The following is an 18,920-nucleotide window of genomic DNA, read 5'->3' as shown; positions in this document are numbered from 1 at the left end:
GGCTTCCCTATCCTTTACAATCTCCCAGAGCTTGCTCAAACTCAAGAGCATTGAGTCAGTGATGCTATCCAACCATCTCATCCTCTGCACATGGGTAGGAAGACTCGATAGTATTAAGATATATATTCTCCCTAAATCCATCTGTAGTTTCAGTGCAATCCCAATAAAAATTCCAGCAAAGTTTCTTATAGGTATTGACAAACAGATCCTAAAATGTATGTGTATAACCAGAGCAAATTTTTAAAAGATGAAAATTGGATGACTTACTCCATTGATTTCAAGAATTGCTATAAAGCTACAGTAATCAAGACACTTTAATATGGGCAAAAAGATAAACACAGAACAATGGGACCATGCAGACAATTCAGAAATAGATTAATACATATGGTTAATTTACACATATTTTTATAAAGGTACAACTTAATGAAGAAAGGAAAATCTTTTCAGCAGATAGTATTGGATCAACTGGACATCCACATGGGAAACCTTGAACACCAATCCTTATTTCACTATCCACAAAAATTAATTCAAAATGGATGACAGATTCAAGTAAAGAATCAAACTATAAAATTTCTAGAAGAAAACAAAATTTTTGTGAGCTTGGACTAGATATGTATGGTCTTAGAGTCTGTGTTCACCAGGGATTGAGGGCCTCCAGAGTAACTGCCATGTTTTCTATAATTAAGTCAGTATGATGAGCAGCTCCCAAGGGTTTAGGTTTATTAGAAATACTGGGCTCTGAAGGGCTGCTAAGCTGCACCATGTTACAGAACAGACTCCTGTGTCTTTCTGTTCTAAAACCTACAGACACACTTTTGTGTAGCCTTTAGCAAAGTGAGCCATTTGTAGACATGATCCCTGTATGTCAGTCAGGTCAAGTTTATTCATCTGTATTAATCCATTTAATCTCAACAGATCATTTTTTGGTTCTCCAAAACCCTTTGAGGTAAATAAGGCAGATTAATGATTCCCTCCCGCCCATTTTTTCACATGAGGATGCTAAACCTCGCAAGGAATTTGTGTGCAAGTGGGTGAAGTGGTGATGAGCTGGCTCTGAAGCCAGAGCTGCATTCAGAACCAGAATCCCCTACTTCCTAGCTGGAAGTAGGGGATTCTGAGGGCAAATTCACTTCTTCCAATTTAATAGGTGAAGCAGGGTATCTCCTTGCTTCTAAGGTTATTAATATGTGCTTTCATATGTATTCTTTTTGTGTGAACTTCTTGTGCATACACTTCATAATTTTGGTTAGGCTGCTTACCTGTTTCTGAATCATTTTTGGGTCTGTACCTGTTTTAACAAGGAAACTAATAGATTACTATAATTCCTCATTACTCTTTAGATTCTATATCTAGAATCAAAAAAATACTGTGGGTTAGCAGATTTTTAAAAACTCTCAAAGAAAACAGAACTTTAGATAAAAAGAATAAATGATTTTAAATATACATAAATATCAAACTGTTCAAACAGGTAGTTTGAGAAAACTGGTAAACAGACAAGAAAACTGGTGAGCAAGCGGAAAAACAGGTGCTTTCATGTACCACTGACATGAATATAATCAGAGTGATATTTTTGGAGGGTGGTTTATCAGTATCAGAACTGAAAATGCTAAGGATTTACTCCCACTGAATTACTCACAAAAGCATTTTATACACATAGAAACGTATGCTGAAGCACTTTTTAAAACAGCAAATAACCAGAAATAATCTAACCACAGAAGGCACTAGACTGGTTAATTATGGAACATCTATAAAGTAGATAATTTGTTCAAAATAATGATATGAATTGTGGTGACCTTTTACCTTAAGACATATGACATGAAGGTACATTAGCTAGGGGGAACAGTACAGAACAATGTATACCAGTGTATAGAAGACTAAACAATATACATGCAGATATATGCTGATATGAATATTTACATTTGCTTCTGAAAGAAAACAAGTAACTGCTAACTGCCATGGAGGAGGCTTGGCATTTTCTTTACCATTTGCCTTGTCTTACCAAGTGCATGTCTTGCTTCTCACATTAAAAAAAAATATTTATTTATGTATGTATTTGGTTGGGTCTTAGTTGTAGCATGTGGGATCTTTCATTTGTGGCGTAAGGGACCTAGTTTCTCAACCATGGATTGAACCCAAGCCCCCTGCATTGGAAGCCCAGTCTTGGCCACTGGACCACCAGGGAAGTCCCTTACATTTATTTTTAAGGGCAATAGGGTAGTCATTCCCTTTATAGCTTTTGTTTTACAAAATATTGTTTAAAAGTTGAATTTTAAAACCCTGAAGTTAAAAAAAATTATGTTCTCCCTTACTCGTCCCCAGAGATTACACGAGGCAACATTTCCCAACAGTTTTTTCAGAAGAGGTACTGCAGCCAAAGGTGGGGAAAGGCCCAGCTCTGCTGACACCTGCCAGGTCTGGCCAGGATGCTTCTCCATTACAGACCAGGTCAGTGAAACAGACCTCCGTCTCCCCTTCCCCCGCTCTTTTGGTATAGATCTATATGGATCACGGAACAATGAGAAGCATGGACTAACTTCTTAGTCGTTGCTGTGGTTTCTATACTGAACTACACCAAAAGGGAACGTTTTCAACCAGCTTCACTCTCAGGTTGGAAAGGACCACTTACAAAATACAAAGTGCTTTACAGGCAAGATTTGGCCTAAAGTTTTGTGACTTTAAGACCTCCAGTTTTAATAGTTGCTCCTGCTATTGTGTAATGACACGTATATAAGTATGAACCCCCTGTATAGTTCCTACATCAAGTCCCAGTCATCACTGCTGATCAGGGAAAGGGGCTACTCACTTAACAGATGGTCAGGGTTTTTTTTCTTTTTGGTCTGCACCACATGACTTGCAGATCTTCCCCCTATCAGGGATCAAACCCAGGCTCCCTGCAGTGGAAGCATGGAGTCTTAACCACTGGACTGCCAGGGAATTCCCTAAAGATTATCTCTTGCTGTCTCATTATTTATGAAACCCCACACTGAAAAAGGCAAAGTATCTGAAGGCCGGGTTCATCTACACAGTGTTTTTATTTTTATTCAACTATAAGCAAACAGCAAAATTAACACAATATTCACCAACTCCAGAACAGTTTTCTTTTTTAAACCAAAGTGTGATTAATTTAACAAGCACAGACTTTCAGATTCTGATAACCTCTTACCCAACCCAGCCCTGCTGCTCATCTAGATGGCCAGGCTTTAACAGCAAAGCAATTTCTTCTATGGAGCTTTTTCCAGTATTGCTCTTTAAAGGAGCCACAGTGGGACACTGACACGCAGTAACCAGCCTGAGACGTTGGGGGTCCCCTGGTTGTCTTGGTGAGACAGAGCCGTGAAAACACATGCCAGTAGGTACCTTCACACACAATTCTGTGCTCAGGGTCACAAAGGCGGAGACAGTCAATCTCTTTTTTGTTTTCAACCTCCCTTAAAGACTCTTTGAAGTTCTGTTCTAATACTGCAGACCTGGTCTTTTTACCAGAATTTTTTTTCTTCTTTAAAGTCTGGGTTGTTGTTCGTCTATTAACATTTGGATAAACTGCATCACAGTACCAAAGAATCCCCCACCAAAATGGAGTTCAAATTTGATCAAAACATAACCCCCCTAAAATTATACAATACAGGCAGAAGGAAAGAAAAGTCACCCTAAATCTAAATCTGACCACTCAGGGCTTAGGCAGAGAGATGGGGGAAAATCTACATGCATCACTAAACTGAAACACTGTTTGGGAACTCTGAGACGGTGTCCATCTCCTCTACTTCCCAGACAGCTGCTCGTAGAGCTTGGGCACATAATCATCCCATTCGGCCTGGTAACACGTGCCGGCCACTGGGGCCCCAAGCTCGTACTTTTTGCGGAAAGAGGCCACCTTGAATTTGCCACGGTGGTCTCCAGATCGGTTGCTGAGAATGGGCTCATCACACTTCAGTGGTCCTTCCTGCTCGTAAACCAGCCAGACATAGCGGTGCAGGCCTGGGGGGAGAGGCAGAAGGGAAGACATACACATAGCTAAGCATCTGAGAGGGAGATGTCACCCATTTTCTGAGAATGCACCAACTCGGAGGGACCCAGACCACCCCCCATTTATGAGAGGGGGCTAAGTTCACTGCAACTTTATTCACAACAGCCTGGAGGTGAAAGCACTCCAAATGTCCACTGACAATTGAAAAGATAAACAAAATATAGTATATATGTACAGTGGAATATTATTCAGCCTTAAAAAAAAGGCAGGAAATCCTGTCCCATGCTACCACATGGATGAATCTTGGAATGGTTCTATCAATACATATGGCATGAATCTTATATGGAGCTACTGAAACTTTCTTTCAGTATACTGCTGAAATACTGCTGATTAGAGTATAGAAGTTTTTCAACCATTTTGGACTTCTATGACTCAACAATTCTACTCCTAAGTATTTACCCAAGGAAAATGGAAACATGCCCATAAAAGGACAAGAATGGAAATAGCAAATTTATTCATAATATCCAAACACTAAAATACAAGCCAAATGTCCAGGGAATGGCTACACAAACTGTGGTATATTTGCACAAGGGAATACCACTTGGCAATGACAAGGAAGGAGCTACTAATCTCACCTGGATGAGTCTCACAGACACTACCTTAAGTCCAGAAGACCAGTCACAAATGCATACTGCATGACACCATTTATAAGAATACAAGAACAGCAAGAGTAATCCATAGAGAGAAGAGCCAGAACATGATTAGCTCTGGGGAAATTTAACTTAAAAAGTCCCTTAAGAACCTTCTGGGGTGACAGAAACATCCTACATCTTATTTCCCATGGTGCTAACATGAATTTATGCACCAGTCAATATTTATTGATTAAACCCTTCTGATCTGTGTTTTATTAAATGTAAATTATACCTTACTAAACAAATGTGAAAAGGAAAAAGAAGTGAGTCACTGAAGCTTTTTTGGTTAATGAGAACACAGCTGCTACTTGAGAGAACTGCTTTATTCTCATAGGTATACTTTCCATAATTAAATTGCCTGATTTTATAACTGGCTCTAGAGAACTTAAAGAGATGCTTGGGACAGAGGTCCCTCTTATGAATGCATGAGAGGACTTTGAGCTTCTGGGCCTATAGATAAAACACCAGGTCCCTTGTCAGGGACCTTCTTGTACCTCTTCAGAGTAACTTATGGGTGAACAGTGTGTACAAGATCAAGTGTTCTGCCTCATTCCAGTTCCTTGTTCCAGGAAATGGCAACACCTGTCAGGCACAACATGATAACAGCGCATCTCCCACCATTAGCCTAGGCAGCACTGATCCAACTTGGCAAGGTCCAATACACTATTCTCTAAAAGAACGTCCATCTAACCAGTACCATGGTTCTGGCCACGTGACACTACAGTGGGTCTGAGTGTCCCCGACAGGCAGCTGCTTTAGAGGGGAACGGAGTTGCCTAAAATCTTCACTAGGGTAAGGGCTCTCATAAATATAAAACTCTAAAAGCTAGACTAGGATTTTGTAGCACTTTATATCAATCCTAATATGCACCCAGGCTCCCCTCCCATCTCCTTCCAAATGCAACCTTTACTGACCTGTGCCCTTGGGAGGCCCAGAGCCCACATAATCGGAGAGAACCGTGCCACTGCTGATGTTGTTGCCCTTCATGTTGACCACCAGGAAATGGTGCCATTCCCTGCATGGAGGAAGAGAGGACCATCAGCATCACAGGAAGTCGGTACATACTCACAGGCGAAGTCAGCCAACAGAACTTTAATTAGGGACACCAAAGTCTGAATTTCATGTAATGTCCACATGTCACAAAGTATTATTGCTCTTTTAAAAATGTTAAAATCATTCTCAGCTCATGGGGCTGTACAAAAACAGGCCTGGGTAGATCCAGCTCTCGGCTATTCTAGAATCTTGCTCTAGGGAGCAAAAAGCACACTCAGGTTTAAGCATGGAAGTGAACACCCCAAATCAAGTCTATTTTTTCCCACACAGCATGTCCAGCAAGGGACTTACACACTGCAAGAAGCACTGGGTCACACTGGATGACCCACTATTCCCCATCTTTCTCCAACTTGCCTGTATTTGGGGTCCTTCCTGCTGGGAGCATCCGGATCTGTCAAGACCAAGGTGTACAATTTACCTGGATCAAGGCCATCCCATGTAATGCTGGTGGGCCGGTTTTTAACCTGTAGGAAGGAACAGATTTGGAGCTTAAAAGTCAGAAATGCTGAAGAAACCAGCACTCTTTCTTTGACCTTGGATTCCTCAAAGGTCAAGCACAGAAATTATTAATAAAAGCTCAACTGTACTGACTCAACAAAGAACCCAGAACTGATGTTTAATATGCGTTATTTATTTTAGTCCCAACAACACTATGGGGCTAGTATCCTAGCATGTTATTAACAGAAAGAGGTGGGTCAGGATTTCAAGGGTTGCTGACTACAACCTTACATTATTTGGAATGACACAATCTCTAGACTGGAGACCACATTATCTGGGGCCTGCTAAAGTGAAATCTGAATTAAGTGTATATTTAAAAGGGCAGAGAAAACCAAGATGGATAGACGTGGACAGTGAGTTTGGCAAAAAGAGGCTGCCAGACGGGCACTTTACACACCCAAAACAAGAAACTCTGTAAACATCTAAATTAATAAACCATCTGAGCACTGTTTATTCGCACTGCTGCCCCGAAGCTTCAGGACCAACTACTGGCCACGGTGTCCGGGCACCTAGTTCCCCCACTTGGCAGCAGCCAGAACCTGGTTAGGCCTTAGCCAAGTGGGGTTGGTGGGCCGGGGGTCAAAGGCCAAACCGTAAAACACGGCCGTTACCCTCGAGCCTTCCAGCTGCAGAACGCACCTACCTTTGGGTGGCTTCCAGCTCCAGACCGTTAAAAACAAAGGAGGAATCACAGGGCTCTACTGCTCACCGGTTACATAATGAGTCAAACGCCCTCGGGTGGGGCTTTTACTCCCCACACTGCGGCCTAATATTCCGGGCCGGGAGGGGACGCTCTGGGGGCGTGAGCAGCCACTGCCCACTTCCTCCGGGGGAAGGCCTCCTCCCCTGCCTGCTCCTCGAAGTCCCAGGAGAGTGTATCAATTTCTTCCACAGGGGAAGCCCCGCCCGCCACGTGCCAGGTTCCGGGCGCCGGTAACGGGGAGGGAGCGGTCAGCAGGCCTGCGGCTTAGGCACCGCGACTCCCTTCCCTAGGTAGATCCGGCGCACTAGAGACCGGAACGTCCTCCCCACTTCCACTGGGTCGCCGACCCACGGACCTGAGAGTCTCCCAGCCTCCAGCAGCTGCACCCCTTCCGCCCTCGGTACCTGGGTGGGTGTCAGCACTTTGCCCAGTTCGTCGACCTCCGCCCCGCCGTATTTGACCTGCAGCGGGTGCTGCGGCCGCTCATCCACTTCCTGCAGGCTCAGAGGCCCGGACCACTTGCTAAGGTCCACCGGCATCGCGGAGCCGAGCGGGTCAGACAGCAGAGAAAGCGGCTTGTGGACTCACAGCAGTCTGCACACTACCGAAGAACCTCAAGTCACACGGCCGAGGAGGGCATGCGCCTGAGCCACCGCCCCGCCTCATCCCTGCTCCTCCAGTCACCGGCGGGGAGGGGCCCCACTCTGCTCTCTGATTGGTCGAGCCCTGTATCGCGGGCCGTCCGGCGCTCCTGGGTCAATGCACCAAGCTTGGCCTTTCTTTTTGCAGAGGGAGATCTAGCTACTCGCTGCTGTAGGAGTTCCGAAGAGTTATGACTGAGCTTGCAAGACTGTTGTTTCAAGAATTGCAATTGAGCTACTTTCGATTTTTTTTTAAGCTTTTTGCCTTTTTCTTTGTTCAACCTTATAAATGCAGAAATGGTAAGGCCTCGCTTTTCTCTCGCACTTCTTAAAGCAACCCACATTGCCCCGCCTCGTTGTACTTTCGCGCATGCTCACTGGCTTCGGTAACGGCCTGGAGACGGTCTTGCGGGGAGCTTGTCAGCGCTGTTCTCAACCGGGAGGAATATTTGCACATGCCGTTTGATTCTCCTATCCCCTCTTGCATCTGCCTCCAATGCGGGAGACCCGGGTTTGATTCCTGGGTCGGGAAGATCCCCTGGAGAAGGAAATGGCCACCCACTCCAGTACTCTTGCCTGGAAAATTCCATGGACTGAGGAGCCTGGTAGGCTACAGTCCATGGGGTCGCAAAGAGTCGGACACGACTGAGCGACTTCACTTTCTTTCTGTCTGCGCTTTTCTCAACTGGCAAGAATATTTGCACATAGCGTTTGATTCTCCTATCCGCACTTGGTCTTGCCAAGATTTGGGGGAAAATTTTTTTTTTTGAGAAATTATTTTTTAACTTGTGAAACGAGGAATGTTGCTCACCATCTAGTGTGTGTGTGTTTTTTTAATTAATTTTTATTGGAGTATAGTTGCTACCATCCGGTTTTAAAAGAATGAAGTCAGCCACTGCAGTCCCCGATTTACAATATAGGTACCCTGAGAGGTATTCGGGACAGAACGAGGCACTTTGTGCTTTGGGGAAGAAAAGGCAAAACTATTAGATAATTAGATATATTCTAAGAATTTTTTTAAATTAATCCAGATTCTTGCATCTTTCCATACTTCTTTTAAAAAGCGCTAAAATCATGAACTATTTGCTCCTAGAAGCAACCTTATACTAAGACTTAAGCTTGATCGCACATACCCCTTTAGCCAAAATTACATATGTACTGGCTTCTCCCCCTTCCTCTTCCAAGCAGTTCCTCAGAGCTATGCTGTGCATTTTTGTTTTAGTCAACAAACCATAGTTACTATTCCTCCTTTGTTGACGAGTGACTCTGCCTCAAAACTGCTTTCGTTGTGGCCACCAGCTTTATTTTTGCTAAATATGATGGGCACTATTTACTAGTCCTTACCTAATGTGACCTTAAGGCTTCCCTGGTGACTCAGACGTTATAGAATCCATTTGTAATTCAGGAAACCTGGATTCAATCCCTTGAGGAGGGCATGGCGACTCACTCCAGTATTCCTGCCTGGAGAATCCCATGGATAGAGGAACCTGGCAGGCTACTGTCCGTGGGTTGCTAATTGTGGGACACGACTGAAGAGACCATAGGACAATTTTTGACATTGATCACTACCCTCCCCCCAAGTTGTTTGTTGTTTTTTAGTTACTACTAGGAAATAATACAAGTGCTTTGTAGAAAATTAAGATTAAAAAAATCCAAAGAAATAATTAAGAATTGCTTCTATTCCACTATTTAGACATAAACATTGGTAACAATTTGGGACATATCTTTCCAATTTTAAAATTATGAATAGAAATAATTTTGTTCGTTTGTTCACCAAAACAATTACATTTACTTTACCATTGTAGAATATTTGTTTTAAAAATAGATCTTCATGATACTTCCCTCTAAGTCCATTGGTTAAGGCTTCTCCCCAAATGCAAGAGGTGTGGGTTCAGTTCCTGATGATTGGGGAAATAAGATCCCACATGCCTAGCAGCCAAACAACCAAAACATAAAACAGAAACAATATTGTGACAAATTCAGTAAAGACTTTAAAAATGATCCACACCCTGAAAAAAATTTTTTTAAAACTTCATTACTTTAATGGTTTAGATGCACCACAATTTATTCACTTCTTTATGTTGGACATTTGTGCTTTTTTGGTTGTTTTTTCATTTTACAAACTGAAATGAATGTGTGTGTGAGAGAGAGAACTAGAACCACTTCCATTAAAACAATAGTTGAAAGTGAAAGTCACTCAGTTGTGCCCTACTCTTTGTTATCCCATGCACTGTACATTCCTTCAATTCTCCAGGCCAGAGTACTGGAGTGGGTAGCCTTTCCCTTTTCCAGGGGATCTTCCCAACCCAGGAATTGAACCCAGGTCTTTCGCATTGTGGGCAGATTCTTTACCAGCTGAGCTACAAGGGAAGCCCAACAATTCTGCAGTGGGTAGCCTATCCCTTCTCCAGAGGATATTCTATACCCAGGAATCAAACCAGGGTCTCCTGCATTGCAGGCAGATTCTTTACCAACTGAGCTATCAGGGAAGTTGGAACCAGCCAAACTATATTTACTACCATCCATTGTGTGCAGATCAGCCTGTTCCCATAAGGACTGCTGCCATTACCAAGTGCATGCTCCCTATAGGTCAGTTCATTCCAAGAATGACTAACATTTACCAAGCATCCACTGTAGGTATACCCCAGTAACAACAATTATCATTACTAAGCACTGCGTGCAAGTCAGTGTGCTCCAGTGAGAACAACTTCCGTCACCTCATGGTTATCACTTCCCCATGCGAGGCCTTGCCCAAAGACCCTGATGCTCAGAGTTTCATTTCAGCCTCACACCAATCCAGTGTGTGAGGCAGTGCTCTTCACCCGTTTCATAGACAAACTGAGACTTGGAGAAGTAGAAGTGACAAAGCAGGTTGAAAGCCCACCTGGCCCCCAGTGTCAGATGGACACAAAGTCCTTAAGCATGCTTTAGCTGGAAGTGCTGGCAGTAGATGAGGCAAGCATGGTCTTTGACTCCAGATAACTTTCCACTGGTGAAGGTTTATACAGTAAATCACCATTACGACCCTGCCCGGCTGCCATGAGAATGCAACTCTCACACCTCTGACTGCAGGGAGAGAAGTTGGCCAGGGCCCTCACTGCTGGTCTCTGCTTTGAGGCCAAGACTATGCTTTGGCAGACTGCCCCCAGCCCATGACCAAACTTGGCAGGGTTAAGCTGCCACAGCTGGGAGGCTCAGGGCTTCTCTGTGGTCAGAACCAGCTTGCCTGTTTCCTTGGAACTGCACCTCAGGCTAGGTTACTACCTTCCCTCACTCAGGTTCTCTCCCCTTTTTTTCTCAGTCATATCTCCTAATAAATTCCTTGCACATTGAATCCCATCTTGTCATCAGCTTCTCAGATGACCAAGAGTGACACTCCCAAGTTTAAGAGACAGTATGAGGACCACCTGCAGTGGAAGCAAGCTTGGGGTGTGTTTGAGGATGCTGGGCTTGGACCAGTGAGCAGACTGGTTTTGCTAGAATGGGAGATTTAGGTAGGGGCAGATGGATGACATAGCAAAAAAAGCTGAAAGGACAGCGAAAGGAAAGTCCTTTTATTTTTTTTTAACATATAAAAAAATTTTAACCATCTTTAATATACAAGTGGGCTTCTCTGAAGGCTCAGTGGTAAAGAATCTGCCTAAAATGCAGAAGACTCAGGTTCGATCCCTAGGCTGGGAAGATCACCTGGAGAAGGAAATGGCAACCCACACCAGTATGCTTGCCTGGAAAATCCCTTGGAAAGAGGAGCCTGGTGGGCTACAGTCCATGGGATTGCTGGAGTCAGACACGACTTAGTGGCTAAACCACAACCACTGATACACAGTTAATCAGCCAAATAACATAATCTAAGGGCACAGGAATGGAAATCAGAATGCATTCACAGTTCTAATTCATCACCTAGTACCTGTGAAACCTTGGGCAAGGGGAACAGGCAGAAGAATGGCTTCTCAGAGATGGCCACATCCTAATTCCCAGAGTCTGTGAAAATATTCCGTTTATATGACTAGGGGGGATTGTGATACCAGATGGAAATAAGGTTGTTAATCAGCTGACCTTAAAATCAGGAGTTTACCCTCAATTATCTGTGTGGGCCCAATGTAATCACAAAGGTCCTTAAATGGAGAAGAAGGCAGGCTTGTTAGAAGGAGAGGGATTCCACGTGAGAAAAACTTGACCAGCCATTGCTGGTTTTGCAGGTGGAGGAAGGGGCCAGAAGCCAAGGAGTGCAGGGAGCCTATAGAAGCTGAAAAAGGCAAGGAACCAGATTCCTCTCGAGGCTCCAGAATGAATGTAGCCCAGCTGACACCTTGATTTTAGCCCAGTGAGACCCATTTCAGACTTTTGACGTCCAGAACCGTAAGATAATAAATTCATGTTGCTGTAAGCCACTAAGTTTCTGGTAATTTGTTGTAGCAACAATAAGAAAGTTATACAGAATATGACCTTTCCTCACTAAGCCTCAGTTTTCCTATCTCTAAAATGGGTTTGTCAACACCCCTGAAATGATCATAGTGAGAATTAAATGAAACACAGGTGGTATGCTTCATACACAACCTAGCACCTCCTGCTGCTGCTGCTGCTGCTGCTGCTAAGTTGCTTCAGTCGTGTCCAACTCTGTGCGACCCCATAGACGGCAGCCCACCAGGCTCCCCCATCCCTGGGGTTCTTCAGGCAAGAACACTGGAGTGGGTTGCCATTTCCTTCTCCAATGCATGAAAGTGCAAAGTGAAAGGGAAGTCGCTGAGTCTTGTCCGACTCTTAGCGACCCCATGGACTGCGGCCCACCAGACTCCTCCATCCATGGGATTTTCCAGGCAGGAGTACTGGAGTGGGGTGCCATTGCCTTCTCCGAGCACCTCCTAATGGGAGGCTATTACTATTTTTACATTATATAAAACTCATAAATACAAACATAAAATTAATTAACTAATTGATTAATAATCCAACCAACCAAAAGCAATGAGCATCTTATGATTTTCCTTCCAGACTTCGTTGTATATAAATGTGAATATGCATATATGATAATTTGGATTCAATATGAACTGGGTCAAATTATACATGCATGCTACTGTGTAATTTGCTGTTCTTCACTTCCTCCTGTCATGTCCGTGAATAAACTACTACAGCAACATTCTTAATGGCTGCACAGGATTCTATTGTGTCTATCAATCCCTTGTTTAAACACAACATTTGCCATTTGGGAATACTTTAGGTGATCTCACTAGTAGGCTCTAGAAACATCTCACAATGTGTGTTCTTTTACATGTACATATTCTTTACGTGTACACTTACTTGGTTGGTTGTTTTCTCCTAAGGACAAAAATCATAGAAGTGAGCCAAACATTTGCATTTTAAGTTTGGGATACCATATTCCATACTGTGTGAAGTCTCTGTGACTGACTGATTTTTAAGCCAAAAGGAAACCTTATGATCAACAGATTTATTCTGTTGTGTCTTTTCTTTTTTTTAATTTGGCTGTGTTGAGTCTGAGTTGCGGCACACAGGATGGGCCTGCTCAGCAGTTGTGGTGCTCAGGCTTAGTTGCCCTGTGGCATGGGGGATCCCAGTGCCCCAACGGGGGGTTAAACCCACGTCTCCTGCATTACAAGGCAGATTTTTCTTTTGAACTTTTTTTTTTTTAATTTTATTTTTAAACTTTACATAATTGTATTAGTTTTGCCAAATATCAAAATGAATCCGCCACAGGTATACATGTGTTATGGGTATAGCTGATTAATGGGCTTCTATGTTAGCTCAGCTGGTAAAGAATCCACCTGCAATGCAGGAGACCCGGGTTCAATTTCTGGGTCGGGAAGATCCCCTGGAGGAGGACATGGCAACCCACTCCAGAATTCTTGCCTGGAGAATCCCCATGGACAGAGCAGCCTGGCAGGTTACATCCCATGGGGTTGCAAAGAGCAGACAGGACTGAGTGACTAAGCACAGCGCAGCACAGCATAGCCGATTAACAGTGTTGTGATAGTTTCAGGTGAACAGCGAAGGGACTCAGACAAGGCAAATTCTTAACCACTGGACTACCGGGGACATCCTTCTCTCATGGTTTTTGTTTGCTTGTTTTTGTTTTACCTTCTCATTTGTCTTTCAATGTTCCTTTCTATCTCCATGAAGTTTTATATTCATGATTTTAACAATATATATAGAATATATTCGATCCACATAAGAACACAAACTTCTGTATTATCTCTTATTTAATATTCTATGTTGAATATTTTCTGTTACTAAATACATTTGAAAAAATTGTTTTTTAAAACAACTGTCAATTATGATGTCATGAATAATTTGATCATGCATTTGTTGTTAGATATTGAGACTGGTTCTCATTTACCCTCCCATAGTTTAGGAAACTGATGTTCAGAAAGCCTCAGGGACTCGCCAAAGGCTGAAATCCAACTGAAAGGAGAACATATCTTGTATGTGGGGAGAGGACTTCTGCCAGCCAGAGCGGTGGAGCCAGGCACACTTGCAGATGCCTCCAGAAAGCCTTGTTTTTGTCTAGAAACCAAGAAGTGCTTTAAAAATCCAGGTAAAAGCTCAGCCCTGGGGGACTTTTTTAGCTCCTGACACTTATTGCTGACTCAGGTCACAGTAGAGGTCTTAAAGGAGGTGGAAAAAGCAATTTTTAAAAAGAAAAACAATGTTAGTATTTATGGACACACATCTACTCTGTACATTTGCCTTTCCGGGTTGTAAATTGTCTGTGAGTCTGGGCAAGGAGCTTTTGTAGGGCTGCTCTGGGTAGACTAGAATGAATGAGCCTGTAAAACCACAGGCTGTTTTTGTTTGTTGAGTAAGGGCAGGAAATTCACTGATGTGGTTATTCAGCGGAATGGCTTCATTCCAGTTTTACTCTAGTGCTTCTGCTAGAGAAAGTGTTCATAAGGGAGGCCTGAACAAAGATAAATCTCCCACCTGTGGCCAAAACTTGAGTTCATAAACTGTCATCAAGGCCATTTCAGTGACCTTGGAACTGTGACTCCAGGGGTCCAGGCTCTGGCTCTTGGCCAAGGAGATGGACTGAGACATTGTTCTAGAAATTGACCTTCAACTGGTTTCCATCATTCCACTTGTTAGTTTTTTTTTTTTGAGATTTTTGCTTTTCCTCTCCGAGAATTTCAAAACATTTTAAAACACACTCATTCCCATTGGCACCTTCTGCATAAAATAGTTCAGGAAAGAGGCAGAAAATTAATTTTAAAAACAAGGAAATTCTAGTTCTTCAGAAAATTAAAAATGGAATTACCATATGATTCAACAACCCCACTTCTGAGTGTAGATCCAAAGGAACTGGAAGCAGAGTCTCAGAGAGATCTTTGTAAATCGTGTCCACAACAGCCTCATTCACAATAGCCAAGAAGCAGAAGCAGCCAGTGTCCATCGACAGATGAATGAATAGACAAAATGTGGTGTATACATACAATGAAATACTCTTCAGCTTTATAAAGGAAATGCTGACGTAAGCTACAACATGAATGAAACTTGAGCACATTATGCTAAGTGAAATAAGCCAGAAACAAAAGGACAAATACTGTATGATTCCACTACATGAGATATCTAGTGTTGTCAATTCATAGACACGGAAAATAGAATAGTGTAGCCAAGAACCAGGTAGGGAGGAGGGGATAGGGAGTTGTTTAATGAGAATAGTGTTGCAGTTTTGCGAGGTGAAAACGTCCCAGAGGTTGGTTGCACAATGGTCTAATATAATAACACAATAGAATATTGTAGGCTGCAGTCCATGGGGTCACTAGGAGTCAGACACAACTGAGTGACTTCACTTTCACTTTCATGCATTGGAGAAGGAAATGGCAACCCACTCCAGTGTTCTTGCCTGAAGAACCCCAGGGATGGGGGAGCCTGGTGGGCTGCCATCTATGGGGTCGCACAGAATCGGACAGGACTGAAGCAACTTAGCAGCAGCAGCAGCAGCAGCAGCAGCACCACCCCCCGAAAAGGAATGAAGTGCTGATATATGCTACCATGTAAATGAACCTTGAAAACCCTGGTATAAGTGAAAGAAGCCAGACACAAAAATCAAATATTTTATGGCTCTATTTATGTGAAATATCCAGAATAGGTAAATCCACAGGCACAGAAAGCAGACTGATGGTCACCATGCCTAGGAGTAGGAAATGGGAAACTACTACAGTTTTATTTTGAGGTGATAAAAATGTTCTGAAACCTGATAGAGGTGGTGGTTATACAGCACTGTGAATGTATTAAATGCCACTGCACGATTCATTTTTTAATTTTTATTTATTTTTTGGCCACATCAAGCGGCATGTGGGATCTTAGTTCCCCACCCAGGAATCAAACCTGAGCCCCACGCAGCACAAGCTCAGGGTCTTAACCACTGGACCACCAGGAAAGCCACTCCACACTTTAAGAATGGTTAATTTTTGTTACATGAATCTTCAGTTCATTTCAGTTCAGTTGCTCAGTCGTGTCTGACTCTTTGTGACCCCATGGACTGCAGCACACCACGCCTCTCTGTCCATCACCAACTCCTGGAGTTTATTCAAACTCATGTCCATTGAGTCAGTGATGCCATCCAACCATCTCATCCTCTGTCGTCCCATTCTCCTCCTGCCTTCAATCTTTCCCAGCATCAGAGTCTTTTCAAATGAGTCAGCTCTTCACATCAGGTGGCCAAAGTATTGGAGTTTCAGCTTCAGCATCAGTCCTTCTAATGAATATTCAGGACTGATTTCCTTTAGGATCCAACTTTAGGTTGGATCTCCTTGCAGTCCAAGGGACTCAAGAGTCTTCTCCAAGACCACAGTTCAAAAGCATCAATTCTTTGGTGCTCAGCTTTCTTCACAGTCCAATTCTCACATCCATACATGACTACTGGAAAAACCATAGCTTTGACTAGATGGACCTTTGTTGGCAAAGTAATGTCTCTGCTTTTAAATATGCTGTCTAGGTTGGTCATAACTTTTTTTCCAAGGAGTAAGAGTCTTAATTTCATGGCTGCAATCACCATCTACAGTGATTTTGGAGTCCAAAAAAATAAAGTCTGTCACTGCTTCCACTGTTTCTCCATCTATTTGCCATTAATTGATGGTACCGGATGCCATGATCTTAGTTTTCTGAATGTTGAGCTTTAAGCCAACTTTTTCACTCTCCTCTTTCACTTTCATCAAGAGGCTCTTTAGTTCTTCTTTGCTTTCTGCCATAAGGGTGGTGTCATCTGCATATCTGAGGTTATTGATATTTCTCCCGGCAATCTTGATCCCAACTTGTGCTTCCTCCAGCCCAGCATTTCTCATGATGTACTCTGCATATAAGTTAAATAAGCAGGGTGACAATATACAGCCTTGACATACTCCTTGTCCTATTTGGAATTAGTCTGTTGTTCCATGTCCAGTTCTAACTGTTGCTTCCTAACCTGCATACAGGTTTCTCAAGAGGCAGGTCAGGTGGTCTGGTGTTCCCATTTCTTTCAGAATCTTCCACAGTTTGTTGTGATCCACACAGTCAAATGGAGAAGGCAATGGCACCCCACTCCAGTACTCTTGCCTGGAAAATCCCATGGACGGAGGAGCCTGGTAGGCTGCAGTCCATGGGGTCGCTAAAAGTCAGAAGCGACTTCACTTTCACTTTTCACTTTCATGCATTGGAGAAGGAAATGGCAACCCACTCCTGTTTTCTTGCCTGGGGAATCCCAGGGATGGCGGAGCCTGGTGGGCTGCCATCTATGGGGTCGCACAGAGTCAGATACGACTGAAGCAACTTAGCATAGCATAGCATACACAGTCAAAGGCTTTGGCATAGTCAATAAAGTAGAAATAGATGATTTTCTGGAACTCTCTTGCTTTTCTGATGATCCAGCAGATGTTGGCAATTTGATCTCTGGTTCCTCTGCCTTTTCTAAAACTAGCTTGAACATCTGGAAGTTCACGGTTCACATATTGCTGAAGCCTGGCTTGGAGAATTTTGAGCATTACTTTACTAGCGTGTGAGATTAGTGCAATTGTGTGGTAGTTTGAGCATTCTTTGGCATTGCCTTTCTTTGGGATTGGAATGAAAACTGACCTTTTCCAGTCCTGTGGCCACTGCTGAGTTTTCCAAATTTGCTGGCATATTGAGTGCAGCACTTTCACAGCATTATCTTTAAGGATTTGAAATAGCTCCACTGGAATTCCATCACCTCTACTATTTTGTTCGTAGTGATGCTTCCTACGGCCCAGTTGACTTCACATTCCAGGATGTCTGGCTCTAGGTGAGTGATCACACCATCGTGATTATCTGGGTCATGAAGATCTTTTTTTGTAGTTTTTCTGTGTATTCTCACCACCTCTTCTTAATATCTTCTGCTTCTGTTAGGTCCATACCATTTCTGTCCTTTATTGTGCTCATCTTTGCATGAAATGTTCCCTTGCTATCTCTGATTTTGTTGAAGAGATCTCTAGTCTTTCCCATTCTATTGTTTTTCTCTATTTATTTGCACTGATCACTGAGGAAGGCTTTCTTATCTCTCCTTGCTATTCTTTGGAACTCCGCACTCAAATGGGAATATCTTCCCTTTTCTCCTTTGCTTTTCACTTGTATTCTTTTCACAGCTATTTGTAAGGCCTCCTCAGCCATTTTGCTGTTTTACATGAATCTTACTTCAATTAAAAATATAAGCAAATTCTAGAAGTCACCTGCAGATGTTTTTAGGCTCAGAGATTGCTTACATGGTTACTCTGCAATTGGCATGTGCTTTCAGAGACTGGGAAACAACAATAGATTAAGGAATACAGACACTGGTGTTGCCTTTGCCAACACCCATTTCTCTTTCAATTAATATCTCCCCACTCTTCCTTTGGAATCATCCTTCTGTCACTCTCAGTTCCTGTGGTTTAGGTGGGGCTGCAGGGATAATCACGTGACCCAACTCTAGCCAACCAAAGCATTGGATCCCTCTTGTCTAGCCATTGGTTCAGGGAAGCACAGGTGTGTCAAGCCAAACCAGTGAGACTCAGTTCCAGGACACTGGGAAGAGTGAATCTCTCTTCCAGCAGTGCTGCTGAAGATAGAATATGTCAGCCTAGAGATGTTGGTGGTCATCTTCCCACCAGGACCAAAGAGGCTGCCTGGGAAAGGAGCCAATACAGAGGAAAGTATCTCTGAGATAGTCATCATGATATGATGACATTGACACTGTTTGACCCCTAGATGGAGCCAAGCATGAAACAAGATCTACCCTTGGACTTTTCAGATACAGGAGCCAGCAAATTCCATTTTGGACGTGTGCCTATTTAAGTTGAATGATTTTCATTTGCAACAGAATGAGTCCTTGATCACTGCAGATGATCTGCTCATCAAAAAGTAGCTAGAAATAGAAACAAGGTCTCCCAAGT

The 18,920-nt window shown here is 43.1% G+C and overlaps 2 protein-coding genes across 2 annotated transcripts in view; one reads left to right on the top strand and one right to left on the bottom strand.

Moving 5' to 3' along the window:
* Window positions 1-296: 296 nt before the first annotated feature.
* Window positions 297-7,582, bottom strand: PEBP1 (phosphatidylethanolamine binding protein 1). Its single transcript, XM_027566725.1, has 4 exons — window positions 7,315-7,582; window positions 6,064-6,173; window positions 5,571-5,671; window positions 297-3,975 (listed from the first exon to the last, which is right to left on the bottom strand). The coding sequence occupies exons 1-4, from the start codon at window positions 7,447-7,449 to the stop codon at window positions 3,758-3,760; spliced, it is 564 nt and encodes a 187-aa protein (XP_027422526.1). The 5' UTR covers window positions 7,450-7,582; the 3' UTR covers window positions 297-3,757.
* A 189-nt stretch (window positions 7,583-7,771) lies between these two features.
* The window catches only part of VSIG10 (V-set and immunoglobulin domain containing 10), a 73,509-nt gene continuing 62,360 nt past the window's right edge, over window positions 7,772-18,920 (top strand). Inside the window, exons 1-2 of the mRNA XM_027566718.1 lie at window positions 7,772-7,851; window positions 13,911-14,098. The gene's annotated coding sequence lies outside the window, so the exon portion shown is untranslated. The remainder of the gene's footprint in view (window positions 7,852-13,910; window positions 14,099-18,920) is intronic.

Source organism: Bos indicus x Bos taurus, chromosome 17, assembly GCF_003369695.1.
Source record: "Bos indicus x Bos taurus breed Angus x Brahman F1 hybrid chromosome 17, Bos_hybrid_MaternalHap_v2.0, whole genome shotgun sequence".
Lineage (NCBI taxonomy): Eukaryota > Metazoa > Chordata > Mammalia > Artiodactyla > Bovidae > Bos > Bos indicus x Bos taurus.
Note: the sequence above shows the minus strand (reverse complement) of the source record. Positions and strands in the feature narration are given on the sequence as shown.

Coding starts and splice junctions, on each gene's coding strand:
- PEBP1 (XM_027566725.1), bottom strand. CDS start 7,449: ATGCCGGTGGACCTTAGCAAGTGGTCCGGGCCTCTGAGCCTGCAGGAA. Junction 6,174..7,314: donor AAGTGCTGACACCCACCCAG/GTACCGAGGGCG, acceptor TCCTTCCTACAG/GTTAAAAACCGGCCCACCAG. Junction 3,976..5,570: donor TGGGCCTCCCAAGGGCACAG/GTCAGTAAAGGT, acceptor CTCTCCCCCCAG/GCCTGCACCGCTATGTCTGG.